Source organism: Emys orbicularis, chromosome 4, assembly GCF_028017835.1.
Source record: "Emys orbicularis isolate rEmyOrb1 chromosome 4, rEmyOrb1.hap1, whole genome shotgun sequence".
Taxonomy (NCBI): Eukaryota; Metazoa; Chordata; order Testudines; family Emydidae; genus Emys; species Emys orbicularis.
The window spans coordinates 131423232-131450758 of record NC_088686.1 but is presented as its reverse complement, the minus strand read 5'-3'; the positions used below and the strand labels follow the sequence as shown (position 1 = coordinate 131450758).

General features: G+C 56.4%; 1 protein-coding gene across 1 annotated transcript; it reads left to right on the top strand.

Moving 5' to 3' along the window:
* The first annotated feature begins 863 nt into the window (after nt 1-863).
* Nucleotides 864-27519, top strand: MYBPH (myosin binding protein H). The gene is made up of 11 exons (XM_065403394.1): nt 864-1035; nt 2310-2444; nt 7185-7352; nt 12489-12577; nt 14586-14781; nt 15868-16007; nt 21310-21469; nt 22306-22442; nt 23384-23570; nt 26605-26666; nt 27481-27519. Exons 1-11 carry the CDS (start codon nt 864-866, stop codon nt 27517-27519), a joined length of 1485 nt encoding a protein of 494 aa, XP_065259466.1.
* Nucleotides 27520-27527: the final 8 nt, after the last annotated feature.

Here is a 27527-nt window from a genome sequence, read left to right as displayed (position 1 = left end):
GGATGCCAGGGACCCAGGAAGTGCCAGGCGGGAGCAGATCAGTGACTCATGGAATTCAGTGTCCTGGAGTATGGCAGGTGACTCAGTGAGTGGTGAGGGTCGGGGGCGGGGGGAAATCACCAACGGGGTTAGTGAGTGGGGGGAATTAAGGGTAGGTGGGGGGGGGAAGTGGAGGGTGTTGGTGAGTGTGTCAGTGAATGGAGGCCAGGGGAGGTCAGGGGGGTGGGTCAGGGAGTGGGGGTCAGGGGGGTGACTCAGGGAGTGGGGGTCACGGGAGCGGTACCCACAGTGGCTCAGTGTAGGAGACTCTGTGGCCATCGGGTTTGGGGAGCGCCCCGCTCTGCCCTGCCCTGGAGGCGCTGGGGGCCCGCTGCGGGGCGGGGGCCGGTCCCGGGCGGGCGGAGTCAGGAGCCCCGCAGCTCCCGGCCTGGCCGGGGTGGCCGGGTGGGGGGAGTCGTGGACGCGCAGCTCTCGGGAGGCTATTCCTGGCGGCGGCCCCCGCCCGCGGCAGGGGGCTGCGGGGAGGTGACAGGTGGCAGCCGGAGCCTATAAAAATTCCCGAGCCTCCAGCGACTCACAGACCCGGTCCCCTCCCGCGGAGCCCCCCAGATCCGGAGCAGAGACCCGGTCCCAGCCGGAGCGGAGCCCCCCAGATCCGGAGCAGAGAGACCCGGTCCCATCCGGAGCGGAGCCCCCCAGATCCGGAGCAGAGACCCGGTCCCATCCGGAGCGGTGCCCCCAGATCCGGAGCAGAGACCCGGTCCTATCCGGAGCGGTGCCCCCCAGATCCGGAGCAGAAACACGGTCCCATCCGGAGCAGAGCCCTCTTTCCCCCTAGAGCGGAGCCCCCAGACCTTGCGGTCATGCCCGGCAAAGAACCAGACCCAGACCCAGAGCTGGCCCAGGCGACCCCAGCAGCCGAACCGGCCGAAGCCCGGGCAGCAGAAGCGGCTCCAGCCTCGCCAGCAGAGGGCGCCCTGCAGCCTGAGCCCCAGCCCCCGGCCGCTGCTCCGGAGCGCGGGGAGCCTAAAGCAGGTGAAGGGGAGCCGGGGGGCGCGAGGGGAGGGGAGCGGACCATGAATCTGGTCAGAGAGGAGCGTCTGTGCAGGGGGAGCCAGGCGGACCCGGGAGCCCATCCTCGGGGTTAGTGGTGGGCAGGGGGAGGCTGGAGGTGCATAGAGGGGAGGGGGCTAGGCTGGCGGGGGGAGGGGTGTATTTAGGGGAATGGAGTGGGCAGAGGGAGGCTGGGGGGCATAAGGAGGGGAGAGGGTTAGTCTGGCGGGTGGGGGAGGGGTGCATTTAGGGGATGAGGTGGACAAAGGGAGGCCAAAATGGCCAAAAGTATGACAGGGTTCAAAAAGGAGCTAGATAAGTCCATGGAGGACAGGTCCATCAATGGCTATTAGCCAAGATTGTGAGGGATGCGCTCCATGCTCTGGGTGTCCCAAAACCTCCGACTGGACAACAGGGGATGGGTCACTCAGTAATTGCCCTGTTCTGCTCATTCTCTTTGAAGCGCCTGGCCCTGTCTGCCAGAGACAGGATACTGGGCTAGACGGACCATTGGTCTGACCTGCTATGGCCGTTCTTACGTTGGGTATCTGGGAGTATGGAGGTGGGCAGTGTAGGCTGGGGTGGGTGTATTGGGGGCTGGGGGTGGATGGAGAGGCTGGGGGTGTATTGGGAGGATGGGATAGGCTGGGATGTGTGTATCTGGGTGCATGGGTGTGGGCAAGGGGGCTGAGGAGGGTGTATTGGGGGCTGGGGTGGGCAGGGGGGAATGGGGTGAGTGTGTGGGGCTGGGCTGGGTGTGTTTTGGGGAATGGGGAGGCTGGTGGGTGCATTTAGGAGGGAATGGATTGGGCAGGGGAGACTGGGGTAGGTGTATTTGGGTGGATGGGGTGGGCAGGGGAGGCTGGAGTGAGTGTCTTGTGGGGGGTGGGTGAGGGAGGCTGGGGTGGGTGTCTCAAGGGGTGTGCAGGGGAGGCTGGGGTGGGTGTCTGTGGGTGGATGGGGGCCAGGGGAGGCTGGGGTGGGTGTCTTGTGGGGGGTGAGTGGGGGAGGCTGAGGTGGGTGTCTGTGGGTGCATGGGGGGCCAGAGGAGGCTGGGGTGGGTGTCTGGGGATGGACGGGGGAGCCTGGGGTGGGTGTCTCTGGGTGGATGGGGTGGGTGGGGGAGGCTGGGGTGGGAGCGTGGTAGGCACTTGGGAAATGCATTGAGAGGCTGTGTGTGGCGAACAGGTCTAGCCGGAGGGGTTGCGTCAGTGGGGGGGTTCCGTGTATTTCTAACGTGTCTATGTTTGTTACAGAGCCGCCCAGCTGCCCATTGCACCTGGCAGTGGAGGACGTGAATGATAACTCGGTGTCCCTGACATGGAAGGCCCCAGAGCAGGCAGGCTCCGCTGGCCTGGATGGATACCTGGTGGAGTGCTGCAAAGATGGAAGTAGGCTTGAGCTTTACTCCTTTCTAAGCATGAAGAGCTGTGTGTTAATGGGGAAGATCATGTAACACACTAGCTGAGTGTGTCATGTCCCTGACTCGTGGCCAGGCCACACAGGGGAGGAGCTGGTTGAAAACCAGCAAAACATTTTTGTGTAAAATTTCTTTTTTCTTTGAAAGTTCCAAATAAATAAAAATTGACCAGCTCTCCATAGAGGCTAGGAGCTCACTATTGCTGCCAGATAGTGGGTTGACTCCAATAACTCAACGGGAAGGGGGCCATAATTTTGGTGCTGAAGGCCACAGGTTTAGTCTCCAGTGATGACCTGTGGTGGACACGTTGCTCCCATGGGATAAAAGGACTTGATTATGTCGATAAGTAGCTACACAGGGAACACATTTTTAATAATGGGCTCTTCAGTCTAGCAGAGGAAGGTCTAACACGATCCAATGGCTAGAAGTTGAAGCTAGACAAATTCAATCTGGAAATTAGGTGTATAGTTTTAATGGCAAGGGTAATTAAGCATTGGGACAATTTACTGAGGGTTGTGGTGGATTCTGCATCGCTGACCATTTTAAAATCACGATGGGATGTCTTTCTAAAAGCTCTGCTCTAGGAATTATATTGGGGTCTCTGGCCTGTGTTTTACTGGAGGTCAGACAGGATGATCACAGTGGTCCCTTCTGGCCTTGAAATCTGTGACTATGAACCCAAGTCTCTCTTCCTGAGCCACTGGAGTTGGGAGACGGTGGTGGGAACAGCAGGGTGGCTCCTTGTCCTATGTTGGGGTCTCTGAACATCTGAATCACTACATATGAATGTAGATCTGGATGCCAGAAAGCCATAAAAACATCAGGAGGAGGAAAAAGTTTGCAGAGGAACAGTGGAGGGGTGGGGGGTTAGGGACAAACGGACGGGCACTAAGAAGGTCAGTCCCAAATTTTCAAACTTGTGTGCCTCACTTCAGGGCCCTGTGGCCCAAATCCTCCAAGGTGTTTAGGCACCTGACTCTCATTGATTTCAATGGACATTAGGTGCCTAAATCCTTTTGAGGCTCTAGGTCTGTGTTTCTATTTTGTCTCCTAATAAGTGACCTGATTTTCAGCAGTCTATTGAAATCAGCAGGTATTGTGGCTGTTCAGTGCCTCGGAAAAGCAGTCCATATATTTAAGTGCCTATATATAGAAATAGGCAACCAATTTTGAACATGTTGGCGTTATGTTTGATCGACAGGTGCAATATATTTTGGCTTCGGACTCAGGATGATTGGTGAGGGGGTGGAGATGGGCAGGGAGAGGAGAAATATTTAATCCTCATGGACCTGAAAGGAAATGTAAGGATTAGGAAGAGACGGTTGGGGAGAGCTGGCAAGCCATGCTTGGCTGAAGCTGTAGGCATTGGTTCCTGGGTTGAGGACAGGTGGTGAGTTGGATGGTGGCAAACTGGATTGGACTAGGCTAGTGAAACTTGGTGGGCTGGTGGCAGCTGGCAGGCTCTGGTTGGCAAGTTGATGGTCTCTGATTAGTCCACTGGCTGCTTTGCTGGTTGATGGAACAGGGCAGGCGAGGGAGGGAGACCTTATTGGCTGGTGGCATTTGGCAAGTTCTCATTGGTTGGCTGATTCTTTGGGGCTGATCCCTGGCTGCTGGCAGGATTTGCCCCATCGTGTTTTTCAGACTGGTGTTTGGGGGATGCCCTGTCTGCATTCGTTGGTGGGCTGAGGTTTGGAGGATGCTGGGGAGCTCTGGCTGGGTTTGTTGGTGGGAGATGAATGTTAGCTGGAGGTGTGGGGCGATTCATGAGCCTGGCAGGGCTGCGTGGGCAGGATGCCATGTGAACCTTTGGTTGTTTAGTTGGATAGTGGGGGTCCATGATGTCTGGTTGCAGCAGGCCCACGGACTCTGGTTGGTGGGTTTGGGGCAGAGTGCTACTTGTGGCTGGCTGATAGGGAGAGGTTTAGGGGCACTGGCTGGCTTGGGGTAGACCATGAGCCTTGGTAGGATGGGACGCTGCCTTCATGTAGGTTACATCGCCACCAGCAGGCACCTAACACTGAACTGTGTAGTGAAGGAGGCAAAAGCGCTTCACAGCCTGACACTCCCAAGTCTGGTGCTAAACCAAGCATCTGTTTGGAGAGAGCTGGGCTAATATCCAGTCTGTTATGATCCTTGATTGTGTAGGGCCTGGTTAGTTGGTAAAGGAGCCCTGGCCATCTGGCAGTGGGTAGCTGTTGAGCCCTGGCTAGCTGGTTGGAGCTGGGCTGTTGGTTGGTTGGGGCCGGCATGAGAGTTTTGCCTGGTTGGAAAGTTTTGGCTGATGCACAAACCTTGCTGGTGGTTGGGGGTGGAAGGGGGCTTGTGACCCTTGCTTGTTTGGGTGCTGAGGCAAGCTTGTTCTGGGGGGCTGCTTTGGGGGGGACGGACTGGTGGATCTTGAGGGCTTCTTCCAAGGTGTGGATGTTTCTGGTTGGATGGCCTGGCTGGCAATCCTTACTTTGATTGGCTTTTGGAGGCTTCCAAACCTTGGCCGTCTAGCATAGGTTAGGGGTTTAGACATAGGTTAGGGGTTTATGACATGAGTGGGTGGGTGAGATTCTGTGGCCTGCATTGTGCAGGAGGTCAGACTAGACGATCATAATGGTCCCTTCTGACCTTAAAGTCTATGACTCTACGTTAGAGGCATTGTGCTCCCAAGCTGTGGCCGGTTGAAGGCAGCTGTTTAGCTTTGGCTGAGACTGGCCAGCAAGCCCTAGTTCGTGTTTAGCGGATGGTAGAGGAGTCCTAGCCCATTGCTTGTTTTGGGGCGGCTGTGAAGCCCTGGTCAGGGAGCCCCGGTTAGTTGGCTTGGGGAGGCAAGGGCATGTAGATTGGTTTGTTGGGGTGGATGACAAGCCCTGCTATGTGGCTGTCAACTCACCAGCAACTAGTGGTGTTGCCTGCTACGCTACTGACTCCCCAGAGGCTCAGTGGGAATTCACAAAGCGGAGTAGGATGGAGCCTGAGGCTCGCAGCAGGACGGCTCCGAGGGGGAAGCAGCAATGCCCTAGATTCTGTGCAGCACCTGAATGTGCAAAGTTCCCCACTTGTGGCCATTCCCCTTTTGGACGCTGAACGGCACACTAGTTTTCTTTCTGAGAGGTTGATAAGTACGAGTGAGCTGGCTGGTGGGGATGGCTAACGAGCCCTGGTTGGTTGGTGGATCCGAGGGGGCTGGTGAGTGTTGGTTTGCTGGGGGCAAGCCCTGGATGAACATAGGGTGATCAGATGTCCCAATAAAATTAGGACTGTTCCGATATTTAACCCTTTGTCCCGATTGATGTACGATCGGGACCCCATTTGTCCTGATATTCGGGTAAGGAAGCAAGCGGGAGGGAGGCACTGATTCCGTGGGTGTGGGTGCTCTGCACCTACCGGCAGCCAAGCTCCCCCCTCCTCGCCTCCTTCCCCCCCAGTGCGCTGCGTCCCTGCTCCTCCCCCTCCCTCGCAGTGCTTCCCACCGCCTAACAGCTGTTTGGTGGCGCTTAGGACTTTCCAGGAGAGAGGGGGAGGAGTGGGGATGCGGCGCGCTCAGGGGAGGAGGCGGAGAAGAGGCAGGGCAGGGGTGGGGACTTGTGGAAGGGATGGAATGGGGGTGGGGCGAGGGCAGTGCAGGGGTGGGAAGAGGCAGGGGACGGGCGAGCACCCACCAGGCAGAGGGGAGGTCAGCACCGTAGTTTAAGGCAAGTGGCGGGTGGGGTGTGTGTGAAGAGGCAAGCGGTGGGTGGGGGACTGAGGAGGGATGCAGCAAGCCAGTGGTGGGCCAGGGGATGAGGAAGGGTGCAGTGGCAGGGGGGCCCGAGTGGGGAGGGGGCGGGACCTGGGGCAGAGTGGGGGCGGAGCCTGGGAGGAGCAGGAGTGGACTGTGGGCGGGGCTGACAGCACCCCAGTGTGTCCCAATATTTTACTGTTGTGATCTGGTCACCCTAGGTGAACAGTTCAGAATGAGCAATTTATTCAGTGAGTTTTGCCCCTTTTTCCGGTTTGCAAGTTGTTTGCTATTCCAGATTGTTTGATGGATATTTTACGTAGCAAATTTCAGCCTGCGCGAGCACTCCTTCGCGTATCTGATATTCACCGATCCATAGTCACGCTGTGCAAATGGTCACCTCTAGCCGCATGGCATTGTTTCTGTTCCCTGACTGGATAACCTGACCTTTATAACCTTCTGCTGCCTTTGCCTGAATCAAAGCTGGTGTTGCAAAGCAGTGGCTCTTGGCTTTGAGCCCAGCTCTGAGAAAGCTGCTCTCTGGGAACATTAGTCCAGTCACGAATGCTCAGGAAAAGTGAGGGAAAGAGAAAGTGAGCAGAGTCACACTGAAAGTCTGATCATAACTCACCAAACCAGCATTACTCACTCCTTAGCCAGCTGCGCTGGGGATGGAGGAAGCTGCACAGAGGTCTTTTGGGTTGCATTCTACTGGGAATGAAATTGACAACTTGCTAGCTAGGGATTTGATCGGTGGCACAGGCACAGTTCATGAGGGCTTGGCTGTGCATTGAAGTAGTTTTGGGAAACTCCCATATGGAGAGAATTAGATTCTGTAGACGGGTGCATTGCAGTACCACAAAACTGGTCCCACGTTGGGCCTATGAACATTGTCAGAATCCATTTAACTTCCGTCATTTACTTTATTTGGCAGTTAGCTTTTTTCCCGCTTGTAACCTGCTGTCTTATTAAGGAAGATCTTTTGTTTGTTTGTTCCAGCTGCAGACTGGGTAGCTGCTAACAAAGAACTCTTTCTTTCTACCCGGTACACGATCCGCAACCTGACATCAGGAGATAGACTTCAGATTCGTGTGAAGGCAGTGAATGTTGGGGGCATGAGTGTTCCAGCTGTCCTGGAGCAGCCTGTTGTCATCAGAGAGATACTCGGTATGGTATTGTCCTCACTCTATGCAGCCTATACAGAAGCGACATGGGTGCAACATTATGGTAGCACAAAGAAGCACACAAGTCAGTATGTGCTCAGCTAAGGTTGAACTCTCACTAACCCTTAACTCTGCCCACTGATGCATTACAGTATGGCTTTCAATTGTGAGCAAATGCTATTTCTCAAATAATAGTTATTGGGTCAAATTCAGCCCTGATGTAAATGGGTGCAACATCCATTGATTTCAGGGCACTCCATTTGGATGTCCCTGACCTTTGTCTAGACATTTCCTCTCATGGAATGCCCATGTATCACCAACCTCCAGCAAAAGGCGTTCATTTGAACATTCTAATAATTGAAAAACATTTGCTGTGTTATTTCAGTGTGTGCACTTACACTCCTCTAGTTATACACTCATATCATCTGTTGGCTCACTTGTCCTTTGCACACTCATGTGTTGTTGCACATTCACACACTTGTATGCGACTGTCTGTGTGCTGGAATGATGCCTGCTTATTTTGCTCAGAAGAGGTAAGCACTGTCTGTGTGCAACATGGGAACGTGACTCACTTCAAACTGGCTAAAGAATCGTTATCCCCACACTTAGCAAGGCTCCCGTTCCTCTTGGAGGGCTATGAACACGTCACTTGTGACATGGGAATACAAAGCTGTCCAAGAGCAGAAAGGACTAAGAAATTGTTAACTGTAGCAGGGCGAGGACTCACCGCTGCGGCGCCTCCTGTCAGTCGTCCTGGGAATTAGCTCTTCAGCTCCGGAGCGCCCTCTGCAGGCTGGTGCCTCGCTGCTGCTGGCCCCCGTGTCCCTCCCGGACCTGGTGCCCCCTGTCCTCGGGCGCTGCCCCTGGTAGTACACCCGCTCTCAGGGTCTCCCCACCCAGGGGAACCCCCACCCAGCCTCAGTGGCTACTGCCAGTCACCATCTAGCTCCCTTTCACTGGGGCTGACTGCAGTCTGTATAAGCCAATCATCACAGGCCAGGGGGTTTTGGACCGGCTGCCTCTGCCTACCCTGGGCTGCACCCTTGCACCCTAATACCTTTCTGGCCTTTGACAAGGCCGCAGCCTGGGGCTTTTCTGGGCAGGAACTCCCCAGCTCCCTTGCCCTATCCCCCAGCCCTGCTCCACTCAGGTACCCTATTCAGCTTCCCCGCAGCCAGGCCCTTCTCCCTCTAGACACAGAGAGACTGACTGCTCCTGCCCCACTGCCGTCTTATAAGGGCCAGCTGCGGCCTGATTGGGGCGTGGCCCAGCTGTGGCTGTTTCCCCAATCAGCCCAGGCTCGCTGCTTTGCCCTGCCACAGCCCTCTCCCAGGGCTGTTTTTAAGCCCTTCAGGGCAGGAGCGGGGTTCCTGCCCCGCTACATTAACCTGTACGTTTTCATGTTCCTGTAACTCAAAGAGCTCAGTGGATTTTCTTTAAACACTCCCCCTGCTAAAAAATAAATAAAATAAATCGCTTCTGAGAAACGTTAACCCCGTAGGAAAACTCCAATAAAGCAATCTGCAGCTGAAAAAAGGGATCTAAAGCTTGAATGGCCATTGCTACTCCTGTCCTGCAGTATCCCATGTGGGGTGTGGAATGCTGAGGCCCTGTACACCGTTAGCAGCAGGACTGTGCTTCCCATCAGCTCTCATGGTTACAGCTCTCATGGTTTCTATGATCACTGTGGCGAGGGATTAGGATTAGACAGTTGTGCTGGTGGATGATGTTCTCTCGATGAGCCCCCCCTCCAGCAACGCAGTTGACAGCAGATGTAATGCAATTTGTAATCCCGTCAGGCAGGAGCACAAACTGTGTCTGTGTTCGCACATCAGAGGGGTAGCCGTCATGCGTCTGACGAAGTGGGTATTCACTTCTGCTCCAATACATCTGTTAGTCTGTAAGGTGCCACAGGACTCTTTGTTGTGTTCACACGAGGATTCTTTGATGTATTTGATTGGATTTGATGTATTTTGATGGCTACTGCTACCTTAGCTCCAGTGTGTTATTAGCATACACAGGGCTTCTGGCCTCTGCCAGGATGTTGCAGGCAGTGTTGTCTAAACCTGCTCAGAGCAAGTGTACACAAACCAATGTTTAATATGCCTGCAGCCATCAGCTCCATGTCAACACTTGTGCTCCCAGAAGCAGATCAACTGGTAATTTTAGCTGATGTCCTAGTGCAGACAAGGCCTGTCTTAGTTCACTCTGCAAGTGAATTAAACTAAATCGAATTAAGGCCATTTATTTCCAAATGAGTGTCCACATAGGTGTTTAATGTGGTTTCACTAATCCACTGTAAATTCATACCTTTAGTTAGTTCAGATTAATTTTCCTGAGTGTCCCTGTGTAGACATGCCAGGGCTCATCTACATGGTGAGTTGCTGGGTGGGAAGCCAGTCATGTGAATCTAGAGCGCACCAATTTCCATGCAAACTAAGCCGCACTCTGGAACTTTCATTGCACTGTAGCAATGTGCAAATGATGAGTTACTGCACGGCAAGCTAGTGCGCTATAGAGTCACATGCCTGGCTTGCCACGCAGTAACTTCCTGTGCAGCCGAGCCCACAGAGTTTAAGGTCAGAAGAGATCAACATCTAGTCTGAACTCCTGTATCTCACAGGCCACTAACCATCACCCAGCTGCTGTCTGAAAACACCGTCTCTTCCGAAAACACATGCTAAATGCAGAACACTGCACGACCGTGGGCAAATGTTTGAAATCAGGCAATTCAAAGATGGGTCCCGAATAGAGCAGGGTGAAATTTTGTCGGCGAATCAAGCCATTCTTTTGCTTTGTTTTTTGCTGAAAAATGCATTTTTCGGGGTCCGAAACATTTGTCGAATTTGAATTCGATGAATAGTTTCAACTGGAAATTATGTTTTCAAAAGAGGTGAAGTTTTTTATTTTGACTGTTTTGTTTCAAAATGTTTTGTTTAGATTTTTTTCATTCAAAACAGTGTTTCAGTTTTAAATCTGTCCAGTTTAAACACCCCCCCCCCCAAAAGGCCAAAATTAGAATGAAAAACTAAAAAAATAGAATTTTGTTTTGAGTTGACCAACATTTTGATTCCAAATGAAATTTTTCCAAGTTATTTGATTAAAACATTTATTTCAGGATTTTTTGGTTCAGCCGCCAAACCGAAAAATCCATTATTTGCTGAATGCTGCTCCTGAGCAAACTGTAACTTGGCCACCTTGCATGGTATTTTATTTTTCTGTATCTATGGTATGTTGGCCAGTTTGATGCCTTCATGCTTATGCCATGGGGCCAAGTTACAGTTTTGAGCTTCCTGGTTTCTGTCAAGCTAAAATCTCAACCAGAAAGTGGCATTAACCTAATTTTTGCATTTCATTCTAAATGTGCACCTGTCAGTGCTTTCCTCGCTGTGCTAGGAACAAAATACTGTGTATGGCTTATTAATGGTGCATGTTTGTTCTGCTAAACCCTACTGTGTGTACTTCACACTGCTCCATCTGTTATCTTCCATTTTCACTTATTTATTGATGCAGTTTACTTGTTTCAACAAATCATGTGGAGTGCTCCAAAGAGATTTTAAATAGCCGCAGACCCCTAGACAGACAGTTAAAAGCAGGAATGGGGAATTGTGATGTATCTGTTGGACAGTCAACACAATGCACATTTCACATGTAACTAGGGCAGGACGAAGGGTTTCACACCTGGGGAAACAATTATCATGAGGTCTGTACAAGGGTGAGTTACATCTGAAGATGTGTGTGTATAGGCGCTGAGACGGATACACATGAATTAACATTATTTCGGGGGGGGGGAGTGGGGGAGATTTCTTTGTTCCACCAAGATTGATAAGTGCAAGCGTGGGCATCAGGAAAAGATTCCAGGACCAAATAGAAGCGTGCGAGGAGGAGATGCTAGCTCAGCTGTTGGGCACAGGCCATCTGGGAATGTCAGGCATTCCTTCACTACCCGCCCTACACTGCCTGTGTTTTACTCTCACAGCTGTTTAGGCATCATTCAACTCAGATTTAACTCTAGACACGGCCCCCCATACAATATCCCTCCTAGAGGTAAGCCCCTGCATGGTTAATCCTGGGAGAGGCATACGCTTCTTTTATTATGTACTAGCATAAACCTTTTGCCTCCAAAGGAACTCCCAACAAATGCAGCCGTGGTAGAGTTACCCTGCTGCTATTTTGACTCTGGTAAAGGAGACAGAAAGTCCGTATACACTCGCAAACATTTTCTGCTTCTCTCTGTTATGTTCCCCAGGGAACACAGAAGTAAGTTTCCAGCACATGGTGTTAGCGCCAGAGGTCCCAGTTGGTACCCCTCACCATCCGGCCCATCTTCTCTCAGCTCACAGTCAAGCAGGGAACCCCAGCTGCAGCAGGAAATGGTGCTGCATGACTTTTAGACGTGCTCTCTCCCCTGAGTCAGTACAGAACCAAATTTCCCCATTAGATGGCGCTGTGCTACAGGGAGGGGTGTTGGATGACTCTGTAGGGGGCACTCTCTCCAGTGAGTTAGCACTGACCCCAATGACCCAGTGTGGTGCTAGGGGGCGCTGTGCTGCAGGGAGCAGCAAGGGTGACTCAGTAGGGAGCGCTCTCTCTGGAGCGAGTTCCAGTCCCAGCAATAGAATCATAGAATATCAGGGTTGGAAGGGACCTCAGGAGGTCATCTAGTCCAACCCCCTGCTCAAAGCAGGACCAATCCCCAACTGAATCAGTTTTTAGAGTTACTTAGTACTATGCTGCAGGAGGCACAGCCATTAAGATGCAATAAAAAACCAACACCGCGACCACCTGTGGGCAGTAACAGCTCCACAGCCCCTGTTCATTAGAGACGGGATGTTCTGGCCCAACAGCAGCCTGCCCAAGCTTCTGCTGGAGAAGTAATTCCCCGCTTGCTCCGTAATCCCCTTGTGTTGTGTTACTGGTGTGAGGTGGCAGCCATGCTCCAGCCAAGAGGTGGCTGCATTTCAGTGCCAAGTCAGCCAATCCTGTCCTGCCCAGGCAGGGAGCGGTTGGGGATACCTGGGACAAGAAGTGCTCTGGAAGGCCCGAGAGCCTGCCGTAGGAACTCCCGCTGAGAGTGCGGGGCGGTGATTTCCCGAAGCGCTCATGAAAATGACGGGTGTGTGACGTCTGCTTTGTCTAGAGCACCCGAAGATCCGAGTGCCGCGCCACCTGCGGCAGACGTACATCCGGCCCGCTGGGGAGGCGGTAAACCTGCTAATCCCTTTCCAGGTAGGTGGTCGATGTTTCTAGTGAATGGCTCTTGGGCCTGGCCTCTGTCTATACAACAAACCCCCTCTCATGTGCGGAGATGCTGGGGGGGGCTCCTCCCTTGCAGCAGGGGGCTCAAGGGAGACCCCCCAGAACAGACAGTAGCAGACAAGTGGGGAGGAGACAGGAAGCTTGAACTTGGTGGGGTGAAACAGGGGGTGCTTGTGGAGGGCTCCGAGGGGCATGAGGAGAGCAAAGGGAAAAGAGTGGTTAGCCTGCAACTCAAGCGCCCCTGGTTCAATGCCTGGCTCTGCCACAGAGTCCCTGTGCGACCTTGGGCATGTCCCTTAGTCTCTCTGTGCCTCAGTTCCCCAGCTGGCCAATGGGGACCAGCAGTGCCCTGCCTCCCAGGCCTGTGTGAGAGTAAGTATGGTAAAGGTCAGCAGATGCTCAGAGGCATAAGGTGAGGAGAGCCAGGAAAGCACCATAGAGAGGTGTCAGCAGCTGGGGGTCATGGCTGCAGTGACCCAGGTAGGAGACCTGGAGGGGAGTTTAGGCCCCCAGGACAGATCGGACAGGACACATGCCGGAGGAAGACAAGATGAGAATGGGGTGCTGCCTGGCTCTGGAGGGTTGATGAGGGGGCCTGGGTGAGAGCCCAGGTGGTGGGCTTGGGCGGTCAGCTGGGCCCACGCTACCTGGGAGAGGACAGAGAGCTGGGTGGAGATATAGGACAGGCTGGAGGGAGAAAGGAGCTCTTCCAATTACAAGGCATGGGGAAATGCCCTTTCTCCCCTCAGTCAAAGCCATTCACCCCTCCCCCAGCTCCTCGGCACCAGGTCTTGGGGACAGCCCCCAGTGGGATTTTACCCCCAACCACATGGGGGGCACTGGGAACATATTTACTGCCCATTGACTGGATGGGAGGGGCTAGAGCCATGCTATTGGGGTCTTCACACCTGGCAGGAGTAGGGAGGATGCTGCATCCCCAGGGCTATCCTCCATGCCCCCCCACCCCACGGCAGAGAGAGGGGTTGGTGGGATCCCCTTGACCACCCTGCAGGGTGTGGGAGGGGGTTCCTGCCTGCTCCCAGGAGTGTGACTTGGGGGCTTGGATGCCACGTGCACCAGTGACTGGCTAGGACAGGGCATCCTCCAACTCTCTTTGGCCCCAACGGTAGCTGTTGGCCCCAATGCCATGTGACCAGCCTAGGGCCCCAACGAGGGCCTAGGGTTCGCCCTGTCTGTTTACCTAACCAAGCAGCTGCAAAGGTCTATTCCGCATACCCTGCGATCCTTCCTCTCTGGCTCTTGCTGGCGAGTAGGTGCCTGCAAAGTGCTGTGCATTCTCCAGCCAGGTGCCTGGTGCTGTGATCTGGGTATCGTGCCAATTAAACCACGTAATTAACTGTCAGTGCCCTTCAGTAGGTGACACTCACTGCAAACACTGAGCGCTCCACAGCAGCAAACCCCGCTGTCTGCACATTCTGGTCTCTCTAGCAAAGGCAAGAGAAAACGAGAATTTGACACTGCTGCAGCCAATTAGAGTAGACTGTAAGAGCGAGTGGCCAGAGCCAGGAGCCGGGGAAGTGGAGGGTGGGGATGGAGATGATCTTCTGTGGTCCCCACTGGAGGATCAGGCCACAGGCTATACGCTTTCTGATGGATGCTGTATTTTGATGTCACAGCTGACGCGCTAGCCGTAGTCTTAGCATGCATGGGCCCAGCTGGCATTGTCCTCTTGAGGCTGTTGACTAGCAGTGACTGCTCCGAGATACCACAGCTGCAGGGGAAATAAGAAGACGGGCATTGGAAATGGAATCACAGCCAAGCCACAGATTCACCCACTAGGCAAAGCCACCCGCCCCCTAAAAATCTAACATCTCAAAGGTGCTCTCAGAAGGCGCGTCTCTGCATCGCCAGTAAAGACCACACAAGGACCACTGGCATAGAGCTGGCTGGGCGGTGCCCGGCTGGTGGAATGGACCTGAACTGCTCCCCTGAGCTTTCTCCTCCGCCTTTGTCCTAGGGAAAGCCGAGGCCCCAGGTGAGCTGGAGCAAAGACGGCCAGCCTCTGGATCCCAAGAGGGTGACCGTGCGCAGTGGTGACAGGGACACCATTTTCTTCATTCGCAAGGCAGAGCGCAGTGACTCTGGCCAGTACCAGCTGAGCGTCAAGATAGACAGGCTGGAGGACAAAGCTACCATTGACATCCGCGTGATCGGTGAGAACGGTGCAAGCACTGGGCGCGGGTCGGTGCCTGGATGGAGCTTTGCAGCCTCTGCCGGCTCTCATGGGCCTGCGGCCATCAAGCAAGATTCCCTGCAGCATGGGGCCCCTAGAATTCACTTCTGCCCCATGGCAGCTCCAGCTGGGATAGCCAAGCCCTGGTGTGGCTGGGGATGGAGTTGCCAGCCCAACTTCCTGCTGGCCAGCACCCAGCAATGGGGGGAGAGATCCCAGGGCAGAGCGGTGTGTGTGTTGTCCTTATGTGTGAGACGTTGGAAGCTCCTGCAGCACCTCCCGGAGCAGGGTGCTCGGCCCGCTGCACTACGTGTGGTCAGGAGGAAAGGTCCGCATGAGGAGCACTGCAGGGTTTGGGAGCTTGCTACTGGGCATAAGGCTAAGATGCCTTAAAGGGATGAATTAGAGGGTACAAAATGGATGGAGAGTAGGGATGGTGGGAGGGTCATTATGGGCTCGGGAGCAGAACTGACGGGGGGGCTGGGGGACAGGGTGCATATTCTTTCCAGACTCCTGGATGCTGCTGTAGGCTCATGCAAACATGAGTAACCCATGAAATCAGACAGACGCACATGCAGGGCTCTCCCTGCTCGGACACCATGGTGATGGACTTTATTAGGAAACACCATTTCGCTAGGAGGGTGGTGAAGCACTGGAATGGGTTACCTAGGGAGGTGGTGGAATCTCCATTCTTAGAGGTTTTAAGGCCCGGCTTGACAAAGCCCTGGCTGGGATGATTTAGTTGGGGTTGGTCCTGCTTTGAGCAGGGGGTTGGACTAGATGACCTCCTGAGGTCCCTTCCAACCCGGATATTCTATGATTCTACAGATTCATAAGAGATGGGGCAGATTCTGGGTGAGAGACCACCAAGGGTTCCCTAGTTACTCCCACCCCATACTGATCCACAGTGCCACACACAACCCATGGACTCAGCAAAGCAGCTGCCGTCTCTGCAGGCAGGTGGCTGCGTGAGCTCTCTGTCCACTGTTGTAAGCCACCGTGCCTGCCCTGTACCTGCCAGGGGATGGCCTCAGCGGCTGGAATGAGCCTCTGGTTGTCATTGCAGAGCAGCCGGGCCCTCCAGCGAACCTGAAGCTGGTTGACGTGTGGGGGTTTAACGTGGCACTGGAGTGGAGCCCGCCGAAGGACAACGGGAACGCAGCACTCAAAGGGTACACGGTCCAGAAATCGGACAGGAAGAGTGGGGTGAGTCTGCGGCTTCTGCCCGGAGTACGTCTCTGAGCAGCGGGACCTGGGATGAGTGTGCGGCTTGAGCTGAGTCAGACGCTGTGGACTGTGATACAGTGCTCATGGCAGCAGGGTGGGGGGGATTTGGTGTCGATAGCCTCATAACCTCCCCCAGCAGGCAGAGCCGTGGAGATGGAGCCCCCTCCTGACATCCGTTTGCACGGTGTAGGGAAGTCCTCACGTTGCGGTGCAGGAGAGGTTTGCACAGGACGTTCTTGGGTGCCTCCGAAACGGTTTGGTTCCCAGCTCTGCATGTGTTCGGTTATTTGCACAAGAGCCCCAGGAGGGATCTGGGTCCCGTTGGGCCGGGTGCTGCACGGACAGGGCTCGCGGGCGAAGGCAAGACAAAGCAAGTGGCTGTAACAGACAGCTGGAAAGAATGAGGCGGGGAGTGGCTCAGGCCTTTACCCAGGCCAGATCTATTCACGGTGAGGTGGTTTGAAATCAGCTATTTCTAAAAAATAACAAAGCGAGTGAGAAATCAGGTCCCAGGTCCCTACAGACCCGACAGTCTCAGCTGGGAGTTGCCCATAGGTGGCCCAGTGGGGTGAGCCTTGGAGAGGGGCTTGAAAGAGGTGAGGGCAGAGGTCACTCCAGGGGGATGTTGCCCACCCCAGGGGGTGCGCCGAAGAAGATGCACTGGTGGGTTTGGGAGTGGAGGTTGGCGCTGTAGGGGCAGCAGAGCGGGGGAAGTCAGGGCCGTGTGGTGTGGATAAGCAGGGAGGCGCTAAGCAGAGTAGGACCTGAAAGGAAAGGAGCAGAAGCTTGTGTGTGATGACATGGAGAAGAGGGAGCTGGTGGTGGGGAGTGGGGCTCGGGGGAGTGATGTGAGCATAACCACCTGCCATGGAGACCGACCAGCAGAGTTTTCCCAGGGAAGCACTCTGAACCGGACACAGAGGTGCCGTGCCTATAGCAGTGAGTAGCCCGGCCCTGGGCCGAGCAAGAGGCGGGTGCGCTTCCGATGTGAGCAGAGAGTCATGGCCAGGCCCCTCGCTACCCAGTGCTCAAGCCTCACGGTGCAACGGGGCGCAGACCCAGGCCATAAACTGTCTCAGTGGGGCACATAGTTAGTACCACTTGGGGACTGCCCCCGATTGGCTGCTTTCTCCATTTACCCACCTCCTGGGGAAGAGCAGCCAATCAGATCTGTGCAGGAGATAGACAGGGTTCTGTCCCCCCTCCCACTGACGTGACATCTTGTCAAGGGGGGTGGGGAGAGCAGAGAGCCCCCAGCAGCTCAGTGCAGCTCCACTTCCCCCACCCCCTCTTCCCCTTGTAAACAACGGGGTCTCCTCCTCTGCCCCTCCCCTCCCTGCATGGAACATCCTGCCTGGAGCAGGGAGAGGGGCCCCCTTGATTTGGCTTGATTTGGGTGTTGGGTGGGGGGTGGAATTAATTGCCAGGCGGGGGAATGGGCAGATGTAGTAGGGGTGATGGCAGCTCCCCCCACTTTTCCCCCAGACCTTTAAGCACTGTTGCTGCTGTAGGAGGTCCTGGAGGGACTGGCCCGAGGAGGCGTTTGGGGATACAGAAGACGAAGGCGGGGTGGGGGGGGTGGGGTGGGAGGTGAGGAGGAGGCGTGCCAGTTTCAGCACCTCTTGCTTTTCAGCCTTTAAAGTAGTGAGAGCCCCCTTGCCCATCCCCCACAGGCACCTGTTGAAAGCCCAGTCGCTGCTGAATGATGCTTGGGCGCAGGCAAAAGGGAGAATGTCATGCAGGCGAGACCTGCTGAGCCAGGCACAAGGGCAACTGTTCTCTGTTGTGTCAACAACTGCAGCCTCTCCATGACCAAACTGCTTACCCTGTGCATTAAAGGCTCACGCCGGCTGAGGGCCGGCTGCCATGCCTCGTCTGTCTTGCTCGGAACGTTCAGGGGCTCGTACTTTTTGCAGCAGAGGAAAGATTCTCCACCACCACAACGTCAAGGAGCAAGTCATTAGGCTGTGTAATGGGGCAATGCTCACCTCCGCAGCGCCTCCTGCTGGCCTCCCAGGGAATTAGCTTGCCAGCTTCCGCAGCGCCCTCTGCCGGCTGGTGTCTCGCCTTTCGTTGGCCCCCGTGTCCCTCCCAGACCCCCTTTCTCTTGGAGGGTGCCCCCTGGCAGTACCCCCGCAGTATCTGGGTCTCCCCACCCAGGGGAACCCCCACCCACTATCTTCACCTCGCCTCAGTATCAGGCTACTGCCAGTCATCCTCTAGCCCCCGTTCACTGGGGCAGACTGCAGTGTACGAGCCACTCATCACAGGCAAGGGGGGTTTGGACCTGCTGCCTTAGCCTACCCCTGGGCTGCCCTCTGCAACCCCAGTACCCTTCTGGGTCTTTACCAAGGCCTGCAGCCTGGGAGGTTTCCAGGCCAGAGCTCCTCTGGTCTTTTCCCAGCCCTGCTCCACTCTAGGTACCCTGTGAGCTCCTAAGCAGCCAGGCCCTTCCCTCTCTAGAGGCAGAGAGAGACTGACTCTGCTCCTGACCCACTGCCCTCTTATAAGGGACAGCTGAGCCCTGATTGGGGCGTGGCCACAGCTGAGCCTGCTTCCCCAATCAGCCTGGGAACTGCTTGCTCCCAGCCACAGCCCTCTCCTGGGCTGGTTTAAGCCCTTTACGGCTGGAGCGGGTGACCACCCTGCTCCAGGCTGGTATCTCAGTAACTACCTAAGCTATCAAGAATGGCATCTTCTGTCAGTGCATTTTTTTCTGCAGCTCACCCAGCAAAACACAGGGCCGCCCAGAGGGGGGGGCAAGTGGGGCAATTTTCCCCGGGCCCCGCAGGGTCCCCCACGAGAGTTTTTCGGGGCCCCTGGAGCAGGGTCCTTCACCCGCTCCGGGGGCCCCGGAAAACTCTCGCGGGGCCCGGGCCCCCGGAGCTTCTTGCGCTCCGGGTCTTCGGCGGCAGTTCGGCGGTGGGGGGTCCTACCACTCCGGGACCCGCCGCCGAAGTGCCCCGAAGACCCGTGGCGGGGGGTCCTTACGCCCCGGGACCCGCCACCGAAGTGCCAGGTCTTCGGCGGTGGGGGCCCCCTGCCGCCGAAGACCCCAGGCCCCCTGAATCCTCTGGGCGGCCCTGGCAAAACGTTCCCAAGTCGTTCTCGAGGTTATCCCAAGGGGAGGCAAATCTGCCCAGCTGTGTACCAGAGGTTTGCACAGAGAAGTCACCCACATGTCGCCTCCTGGCGGAAATCAGAGTTGTGGCCTGTGTTGGTTTTTGTTTTTCACCTGCCCTACGTGTAACTAATAGGCTAAAATAACAGTCAAGGGGGAAGGTATCAGGGTCCACCCACTTCAGAGTTGCCCAGATGAGGAATCTCTTTCAGTTCGTAGCGGGTGTCTACACTGCAGCTAGCCCCTCCCTGTTGCTCCCACTGCTGTGGCTACATGGCTTATTTTTGGCTGTAAGGGTGGTCCAAAGGCCTGAGTAATGGGACAGGCCCTGGATTCTCTACTGGGCAAGATAAACTGGCCATCAACAAGTTTAGGCTTGAAATTAGGCGAAGGTTTCTAACCATCAGAGGAGTGAAGTTCTGGAGCAGCCTCCCAAGGGGGGGGGGCAGTGGGGGCAAAAAAAACCTAACTGGCTTCAAGACTGAACTTGATAAGTTTCTGGTGGGGATGGTGTGCGGAGTCTGCTTACAGTGGCATGGCGCTGATCTGTGACTGCTAGCTGCCAATATCTCCAACGGCTGGAGATGGGCCACCAGATGGGAAAGGCTCTGAGTTACTACAGAGAATTCCTTCCCAGGTGTCTGGCTGGTGGGTCTTGCCCACATGCTCAGGGTCAAATCACCATGTTTGGGGTTGGGAAGGAATTTCCCCCCCAGGTCAGATCGGCCGAGACCCTGGGGGGTTTTCGCCTTCCTCTGCAGCGTGCGGCACGGGTCACTTGCAGGTTTAAACTAGTGTCAGTGGTGGATTCTCTTTAAGTTATGATTTGAGGACTCCAGTAACTCAGCCAGAAGTGATAGGACTATTGCAGGGGTGGGCGGATGAGGGTTTGTGGCCTGCAGTGTGCAGGAGGTCAGATGAAATGATGGACCCTTCTGGCTTTTAAGTCGATGAGCTCTGTCTTTGCCATGCCGCCCTCCAGCTGGGGCACTGGAGCCAGGGGCAGACATGAGACTGAATGGATGGGCTGGGGGAGCTTTGCGAAACGTCTGGGAGATGGCAGCTGAAGCCCTCAGAGCACATAAGGTCACCCAGGACGAAGGGGGAAGAGGAGGAGCCCCAAGGAGAAGCCCTTAAGGGACACTCATGGACGGCGGTTGGGGGGAGACACAACAGGCGACACTGAGGGAGTGGCCAGAGAGGCGGGGGGAGAATCAGACGTGCCTGGGGAGAGGCAGCTGAGACGGGTGGCGCAATCAACAGGATCAAAGACGATGGGAAGGTCCAGGGAGATGAGGCTGGAGAAGGGGCCAGGTGGCCATTGGATGGCTGGTGTGAGATGTTAAAGCCGGACTGCCAAGGCTGCGTGTCTGAAGATCTTGGCTGTGAGGGGCGGGTGGGGAGGCTCAAGGGAGGGATTATGAGAGGGGAGATGGAGTGATGTTAAAATCTGGGAGAAAAGAGCCCGTGGAGAGTGACAGGCTGATGGAGGGTGTCGGGAAGGTCAGGAGGGGCTGATATCAAGGGGCCAGCAGAGGTCTGAGGAGAGCAGAAGGGCCAGGCCACCATCAGGCCCTGGGGCGAGCAGAATTCGCTGAGGGAGGGAGGGATGGAGGGCAGGGGAGGGGGCTCACACTGAGTGGGGGAGGATGCGAGTGGGTTTGAGGAGAGGGTGAAGGTGGAGCAGGACGATGGCTGGGAGTGGCGTGGAGCAGGGAGAGAGCTGTTAATGCAGAGATGAGGAGGAGAGAACAGATGGGGCAGGGGGCGGGGGCGAAGCTGGCTGCCATGCTGGCTTGGGCAGCGCGTCCATCTAAGGAACCTCAGCTCCTGCCTGGCGCCTCACGGGAGGTGAAGGCCTCGGCCAAGCTGGGTTCGGCTCCTCAAGGCAGAGGGGCTGCAGTGGGGACGCTGCGCGGATGCAGGTGCGGAAAAACCGACTCGGTGCCTGGGTAGAGCCCGGTCCTATAGCTGGAGCGCCAGGGCCCAGGGCTCCCCCCAGGGTCTGGGCTGAGAGGCTGCCTGCCAACCTGTGCTGTAACCGTGGCGGGGGATTGACCCCACTCTCCCAGCACTGGGGCTTGCAATGGGAAGAGCACCGGGGGCTGGGTGGTGTTCACCATGCCCCGCACTAACAGCCTGGCTCCCCTCGGCTTTCAGCAATGGTTCACCGTGCTGGAGCGCTGCCCCCGGCCCAGCTGCACCATCTCCGACCTCATCATCGGCAACAGCTACTCCTTCCGGGTGTTCTCGGAGAACGCCTGCGGGCACAGCACCACAGCGGCCTTCACCACGGAGCTGGCCCACATCCGGAAACCAGGTTGGTGCTGGGGACGCCCAACAGGGAGCAGCGGCCGGGCGGGGAGGAGGCGCTCTCCCTAAGAGGTGGCCAATGGGGGGCCAAACAGCTTGGCTGGGAAAGCTGCTGCTGGCGGCAGCTCCGCAAGGCTGATGTGAGTGAGAGGAGGCCCAGGGTTTTCTAGACATCGAAAGGTTGCAGCATTCGGGTTCAACGGCTCGTGCCCTGCCAGGCTCGAAACGGGCGCGCTCTCCCGTTAGAACAGGGGGAGTCTTAGCGCAGCCCTTGTTCCTGACCCCCCAAGAGCCTGTGGTAGCAGACAGTATAGTGTGAAAGGCACACAGCTAGCTTACAGCACTTTGGGGAGGCTCTGGGGCCCTCTTTGGGGTCTGTAACATTGGATTCAGCCTCTAGCTTCAAAGGCGGAAGGATATGAAAAATTGTCCCAATAAATATTCTCTTAAACCTGTCTAAAATAGCTTTTTTTCCCCAGGAGGGATGGTCTCCCTTGTAATTTCTCCCCCATCCATAGCTTTCTCTCCTGTGATCTCCTGCCAGGTAGCATGGGGTGGCATGGCCTCAGAGCTGCTCTCCCAGCATGAGATGTTGGCCCCCTGAGACAACATTGGTGGCTGTTGCAGTGGGGGGGTTCTCCTGGGCTGGTACAGAGCACGGGGCGGGGACACATTCCAGTGACCAACTCTTGGCTGAGGCTCAGGGTTTGCTTCTGGTCCTGGGAGGAGGGTGTTCTGGAGTATTCAGTGCTTCTCTGCTAAGGGCGCCCGAGCCCCACCGCTGCCTGGCCCGAGCGCCAGGGCACAGGCAGCCGCTGTTGTGACCTGCTGTTTGTTTCCTAGAAATTGCTTACAAGCCCGAGAAGTACTCGGGCCGGGACTTCTCCGAACCTCCCAAATTCACCCAGCCCTTGGCGGACAGGTCCACCACCAGAGGCTACAACACCCAGCTCTTCTGCTGCGTCCGGGCCTTCCCCAAGGTGAGACTCCACCCTTTCCTCACCCCGCCTTTCCTCTGCCCTCCCTCACACGTCTCTTCACGGGGTGGGTGCCTGAGCGGCCGCCGGATCCTGCAGCATTACTGTGCAGGGTACTTGGGTGGCACCAGGCGGCCAGGAAGGAGCGGGCTCGGAGGCTGCTCCATGAGTGGGGTCGGTGTCTGAATGGGCTGGAGGAGTTATCTGAGAGCATTGGGAATGCAGCGCCCCATTTTGGCAGGTCAGGGGAGTGCGCCAAGCATGTGGGGGGTGCAGAAACTCTGCCTGGGCTCTCCAGGCACATGTACCACCCTCCTTGCATAGACTTTCCTACTGCCTTAAAGAAGCAGCAGCTGGACCGTAAGGCTACCAGCTAGGGGACCTGGGTTCTAATCCTGCTGGTGCTGTTTATTCACCATACAGCCTCAGGCAAGTCACGTCACCTCAGCCTCGATTTTTCCATCTCTTAAATGAGGCTAGTAATACTTGCCTGCTTCCCAGTGGGGCTGCAGAGGACAAGTGTGTTAGTATCTAGGGTGCCCTTCTCCATGGCATCAGGGTGTTTTACCACCGCAAAGGGAACGGTGCCACCTGTGTGGTTAACTCATCTGCTGCGCCAAAGCCCCATTACACGCACACACAGGGCGCTACCCCATTGCCCCATCAGCGATGGGCATGGGGCCCTGGACGGCTGTTCCCCCAAAGGCCCTGCTGCGTGCCCTGAACGTCCCATCCAGAAACGGACAGATCACACCAGCTGGGTGGCTTCTAATTCACCACGGCAAAGGGGCTCTTCAAAGGCCTCACTGTCAGGACCAGTGCAGAAAAGCCATGAAGACGACCAGAGGCAGAACACTGGCTACAGGAAGAAGCTTTGGGCTAGTGGGCTGCCTCCAGCTGCCGCGAGCTCATTTCTACGGCTAACGAAACCCGCTGTCTTTCAGCCCAAAATCATCTGGCTGAAAAACCAGACGGAGATTCGGGAAGACCCCAAGTACATCGCAGTGATCAACGAGGGGGTTTGCTCGCTGGAAATCCGGAAACCCAGCCCATTCGACGGCGGCGTGTACACCTGCAAAGCGGTCAATCCCCTCGGGGAAGCCTCGGTGGACTGTAGGCTTGATGTGAAAGGTAAGGCTGGCGGGCTGGTGGCCTTTGTGGCTCTGTTCCTTGTCCCAGCACTGGGGTTGCTTGTCTTTGAAAATCACAGCCTGAGCTGTCCAGGTGCCTGGGTCCACCTGAGATCTGGGGCGTTAGACCTCTTTAAATCTCAACCCTGCATGTTTTACTGAAGCCCACTGCACTGCATTGGAATTTCCTCCTGCCTCACTGTATGTAGGGGGCGTCTGACGGCTGCCATCTTGGGGGACAGCAGGGATTGAACGGGCGCCCTCCAGAGCTAAAAGCATGAATGGCTCCAGTCTGAGCTAGAGTCAAACCTCCCTGCCCCTCTACCAGTCTGGCACAGCAGGAGACCTGTAACACCCACTCCTCAGTGGGTGACATGAATGTGTCATGGGGGAAGGGCTGTATCTGCCCCAGATTTAGGAAGATAGGCAGCAGGCTCTAGTTAGGACATTCCCAGCACCTTCTACAGCCCTAGAGACAGATGCTACCCTCGGTGCAGCACAGGCGGTGGATGAGCACCCCATGCCCATAGGGAAGGGGCCCCAGGCCAGCCCTTCATTAGTACTTTGGGACTGAGGAGGGCCATATAAACACCTAGATGGGTTGGGTGGGGCATGCATCTTCCACAGCCCATCGGGTGGAGACTGCTGGGTGGAGACAGTTAATAGGAGAGCCAGCGAGAGCCCATTCCCAAGGGCTCAGCATCCTCAGCTGTGCCCTGGTTTTCCAAAGCGCTCAGCACCCCCCATGACCACGTGGCCAGAACTGTTGTGATGCGAAACCTGTCCACCAAAGCGGGGCCTAGTTCCCTTACTGAGCAACTGCCAGCTGGTTGTGGCTCTCCGGGCCATGATCTCATTGCCATTCCCAGCTCGCTGCCCAGGGCGGGTAAGAGGGGAGCGCTCAGGCTGGAAGGCCTCAGGGTTTCCAGTAGAACATCCCTTTCCATCTCACGTTGCCTTTGTGCACAAGGCCCAGCGCCCAGATGCTACCGTGATGGGCGCCCCACGGCCGCGGCTAGCTGGGCCGGTTTTGTGCCTGGCTTCCCCAGACGCCGCTGGCTGGAATGAGGAATGGTCCTGTGGCGATCCCGATCATGTGCCCTCCCTCGGGAGTGCCGCAGCCTCGCCGTATTTCCCCACTGCGACCTCTTTAAGCTGAGCTCTGCGGCTGGGATATTAGGCTCCAGGGGTGGCAAAGAGCCTCCTGCTATATTGGGCTTTGTAACAGCTGAGCTAGGGCTTCAGGCAGGCGTGGTGACCAGCCAGCCAGAGCCGATCTGCTGAGCTGCCCCAGTGTGCAGGGAACCAGGAGCGCTGTCTGGCGACCAGGCAGTGGCACACACGGGCACCTCCATTGGGAAGGCTGAAAATAGGAAGCTACTAGCCAGTTAGCCAATCGCTGCTCTAGGCACCCCTCCTCCCCACCATATAAACTAGCAATCCAGCTGCTGACCACACCCCTTGCCCCCCCCCCCCCCACAAGCAGCCCCCTAAGCCGCTAGCCTGGACAGACACACCTGGCTCTGTGGCCAAGGAGTCACCAAACTTGGCCTCTGCCGGGCCACGAGAGGGAGCGGTTCCAGGGCTGAGAGCCTGGTACCTTACCAGTGCCCCCAGGAGGTGAGCAAGCGCATTGCAGCTGTTCACAATGGAGTGGCAGTGAGGACAGGTGAAAGCAGCAAAGAGTCCTGTGGCACCTTATAGACTAACAGACGTATTGGAGCAGGAGCTTTCGTGGGTGAATACCCACTTCGTCAGATGCAGTGAGGACAGGTCGTCCTAGAGGGCTCTATTATTAACAGCTTGAATCACACCCGACAGTGAAGCCTGGGCGGGCCTTGGGCACAGGTGTTAGGCGTTCCCACTGGCTTGCCCTGCCGACATCGGGCAGCCGTGCTGCACAACCTGCAGCTTTTGTCGAGCCCTGCAGGGTAGCGCCAAGGGACGTGCACGACATAACCCTCCTGCATGGAGGTATGGGGCCTAGGACCCAGCAGTGCAGGGGTCAGCGGGGAAGAGGGACACAGCGTCTGGCCCAGTTGAAGATGGTAGAAGGCACCTGGGGACCTGCTATCGCCTGCGAATGGCTTCACTGGTGAACCACCGCAGGGGGCTTAATCCCCTTCCTGGAACGAGCCGGCACAGCCCGTCAGCCCCCCCTGGAGCTTGCCCTGCTGCCTGCTCTGGGGTGACCTCAAAAGGGGTGCCATCCCCCAGCACTCTGGCTCAGCCCAGCACCAGCACCCACAGTCAATGAGACGACAAAGGAGCCCGTCCTCATCAGTTGCCAGCTGGCTGGCTCCCACCTGAGAGGACTCAGCGGAGACACCAGCACTGGCAGGCCTCACAGCTGAGGGACGGTTCATGCCCCCTCAGTCCCCATCCACTATAGTGGCTCAGCGTCACTGCAGCTGCAGCCTTGCTGGGCTAAGGGTAGTAATTCTGTTGGCGTAAATGCACCCGCAGAGACAGGACCCCAGTTTGCTGAGCCGGTGCGGACACTGTAGAAGAAGCTGGGACTAGTGACCGATATATGCACGCTGCAGGGTGGGGGAGTCACACGCACCCTAGAGGAGCCAAGCCCTCAGGTGGGACCAGGCTGTTCAGGCTGGAAAAACTAGAGCACCACAAAGACAGGCAAGGAGATGACACCGGGGTTAGTGACTAGGAGCTGAGCGTACAGTCCAGCAAAGCGGAGAGGCCATGAGTGCAGCCGCCAATACCTTCAGGGTAAGAGTAGAGCCAACAGGAGAGCGCACAGCCTGGGAAGAGGGCCAGGGACCCGATGGTGGTAGGGCAACAGGTGGTGGCTTGCAGCCAAGGCTGAGTGGACAGGGAAACATTCCTACATCAGACTAGTGGGTCTGGGTACTAGATTCCCTGAGGGCGGGGTTTGTGGCCCCCCCCCATGATGGCAGAGATTGAGGGGCAGGGCAAAGAAGACGTTGGTGGGAATGAGGGCTGGAGTCATCTTGCAGCACGAGTGGGAAAGGCCCAAGGGGCGTTTTCCTGACTCCGCTATGGGATTGTTACAGGCTCTTGTGCTTTTTCACAGTACCCCAGTGAGGGCTGTGTGGCGGATCTGATGAAGAACAAGGTAGGTTGGCGTCTAGCTGGGGCTATAATCAGGCCAGTTGGGGCAGGGGCATCTGTCCCCAAGGACCCAGACACGGTTGCTACATTTTAGGTTGCGTGATCAGTACCATCCCAGCTCGCACCATGTGGGCTGCCTGCTGGTGGTGAGAGGGCTGTTTGAGCGGTCGCGCGTATTCTGGCCAGAGCAGTGTGGGGGGAACAGGGAGCAGAGACCCGGGCCTTGCTGTCACTGAGTGAGTCTGGTGACAAGACAAGCCCTGCAAGAGAAGCCGCTTGCAATCCCGGGGCCTTGCTGGGCATGAGCCAGGGGGTGAGGATGGAGGTGTGTGGAGAGCCCTGTGTCATTAGTGGGCATGTGGGTGAGGGGAGCTCTGGCATGTCGGGGAGCACAGAGTCTTTGGGAGATGTCAGCGGTCACAAACAGGGAAATGAGTATAGCCTGACACATGGAGGGTAGGGGTGGGCATGTACGGGGAGAGCCAAAGCACCGGTCGGATTCTGGGTTGGGAGCATCAGAATACGGGAGCCCAGGCCTGGGCCCTTGGTGCCCATGCAGGGGGAGTGGGCCGGGGCCAGCGGGGAGACAGATGAGTGGAGCTGGAGCCTGGACATACAGTGGGAGGGGTAAGGGGCAGGACATGTCTGTAGGAAGAGAGCTGCCTAGGCCAAAGCATGGGAGGACTCTGTGGGGGCGTCGGGAAGCAGCTCTGTGCCAGGATTTCCCCTCTGCGGTTAGACAGATGGGCTGCACAGCCTCTCCTTGCCTGGAGGCTCCGTTCTCAGCAAGGCGCTGTCCTGGTCTCTTTGCTCCCTAGACGGACGCTGCGGCTTGGAGTGAAGTTGCCACTGGGTAGCGTAGGCA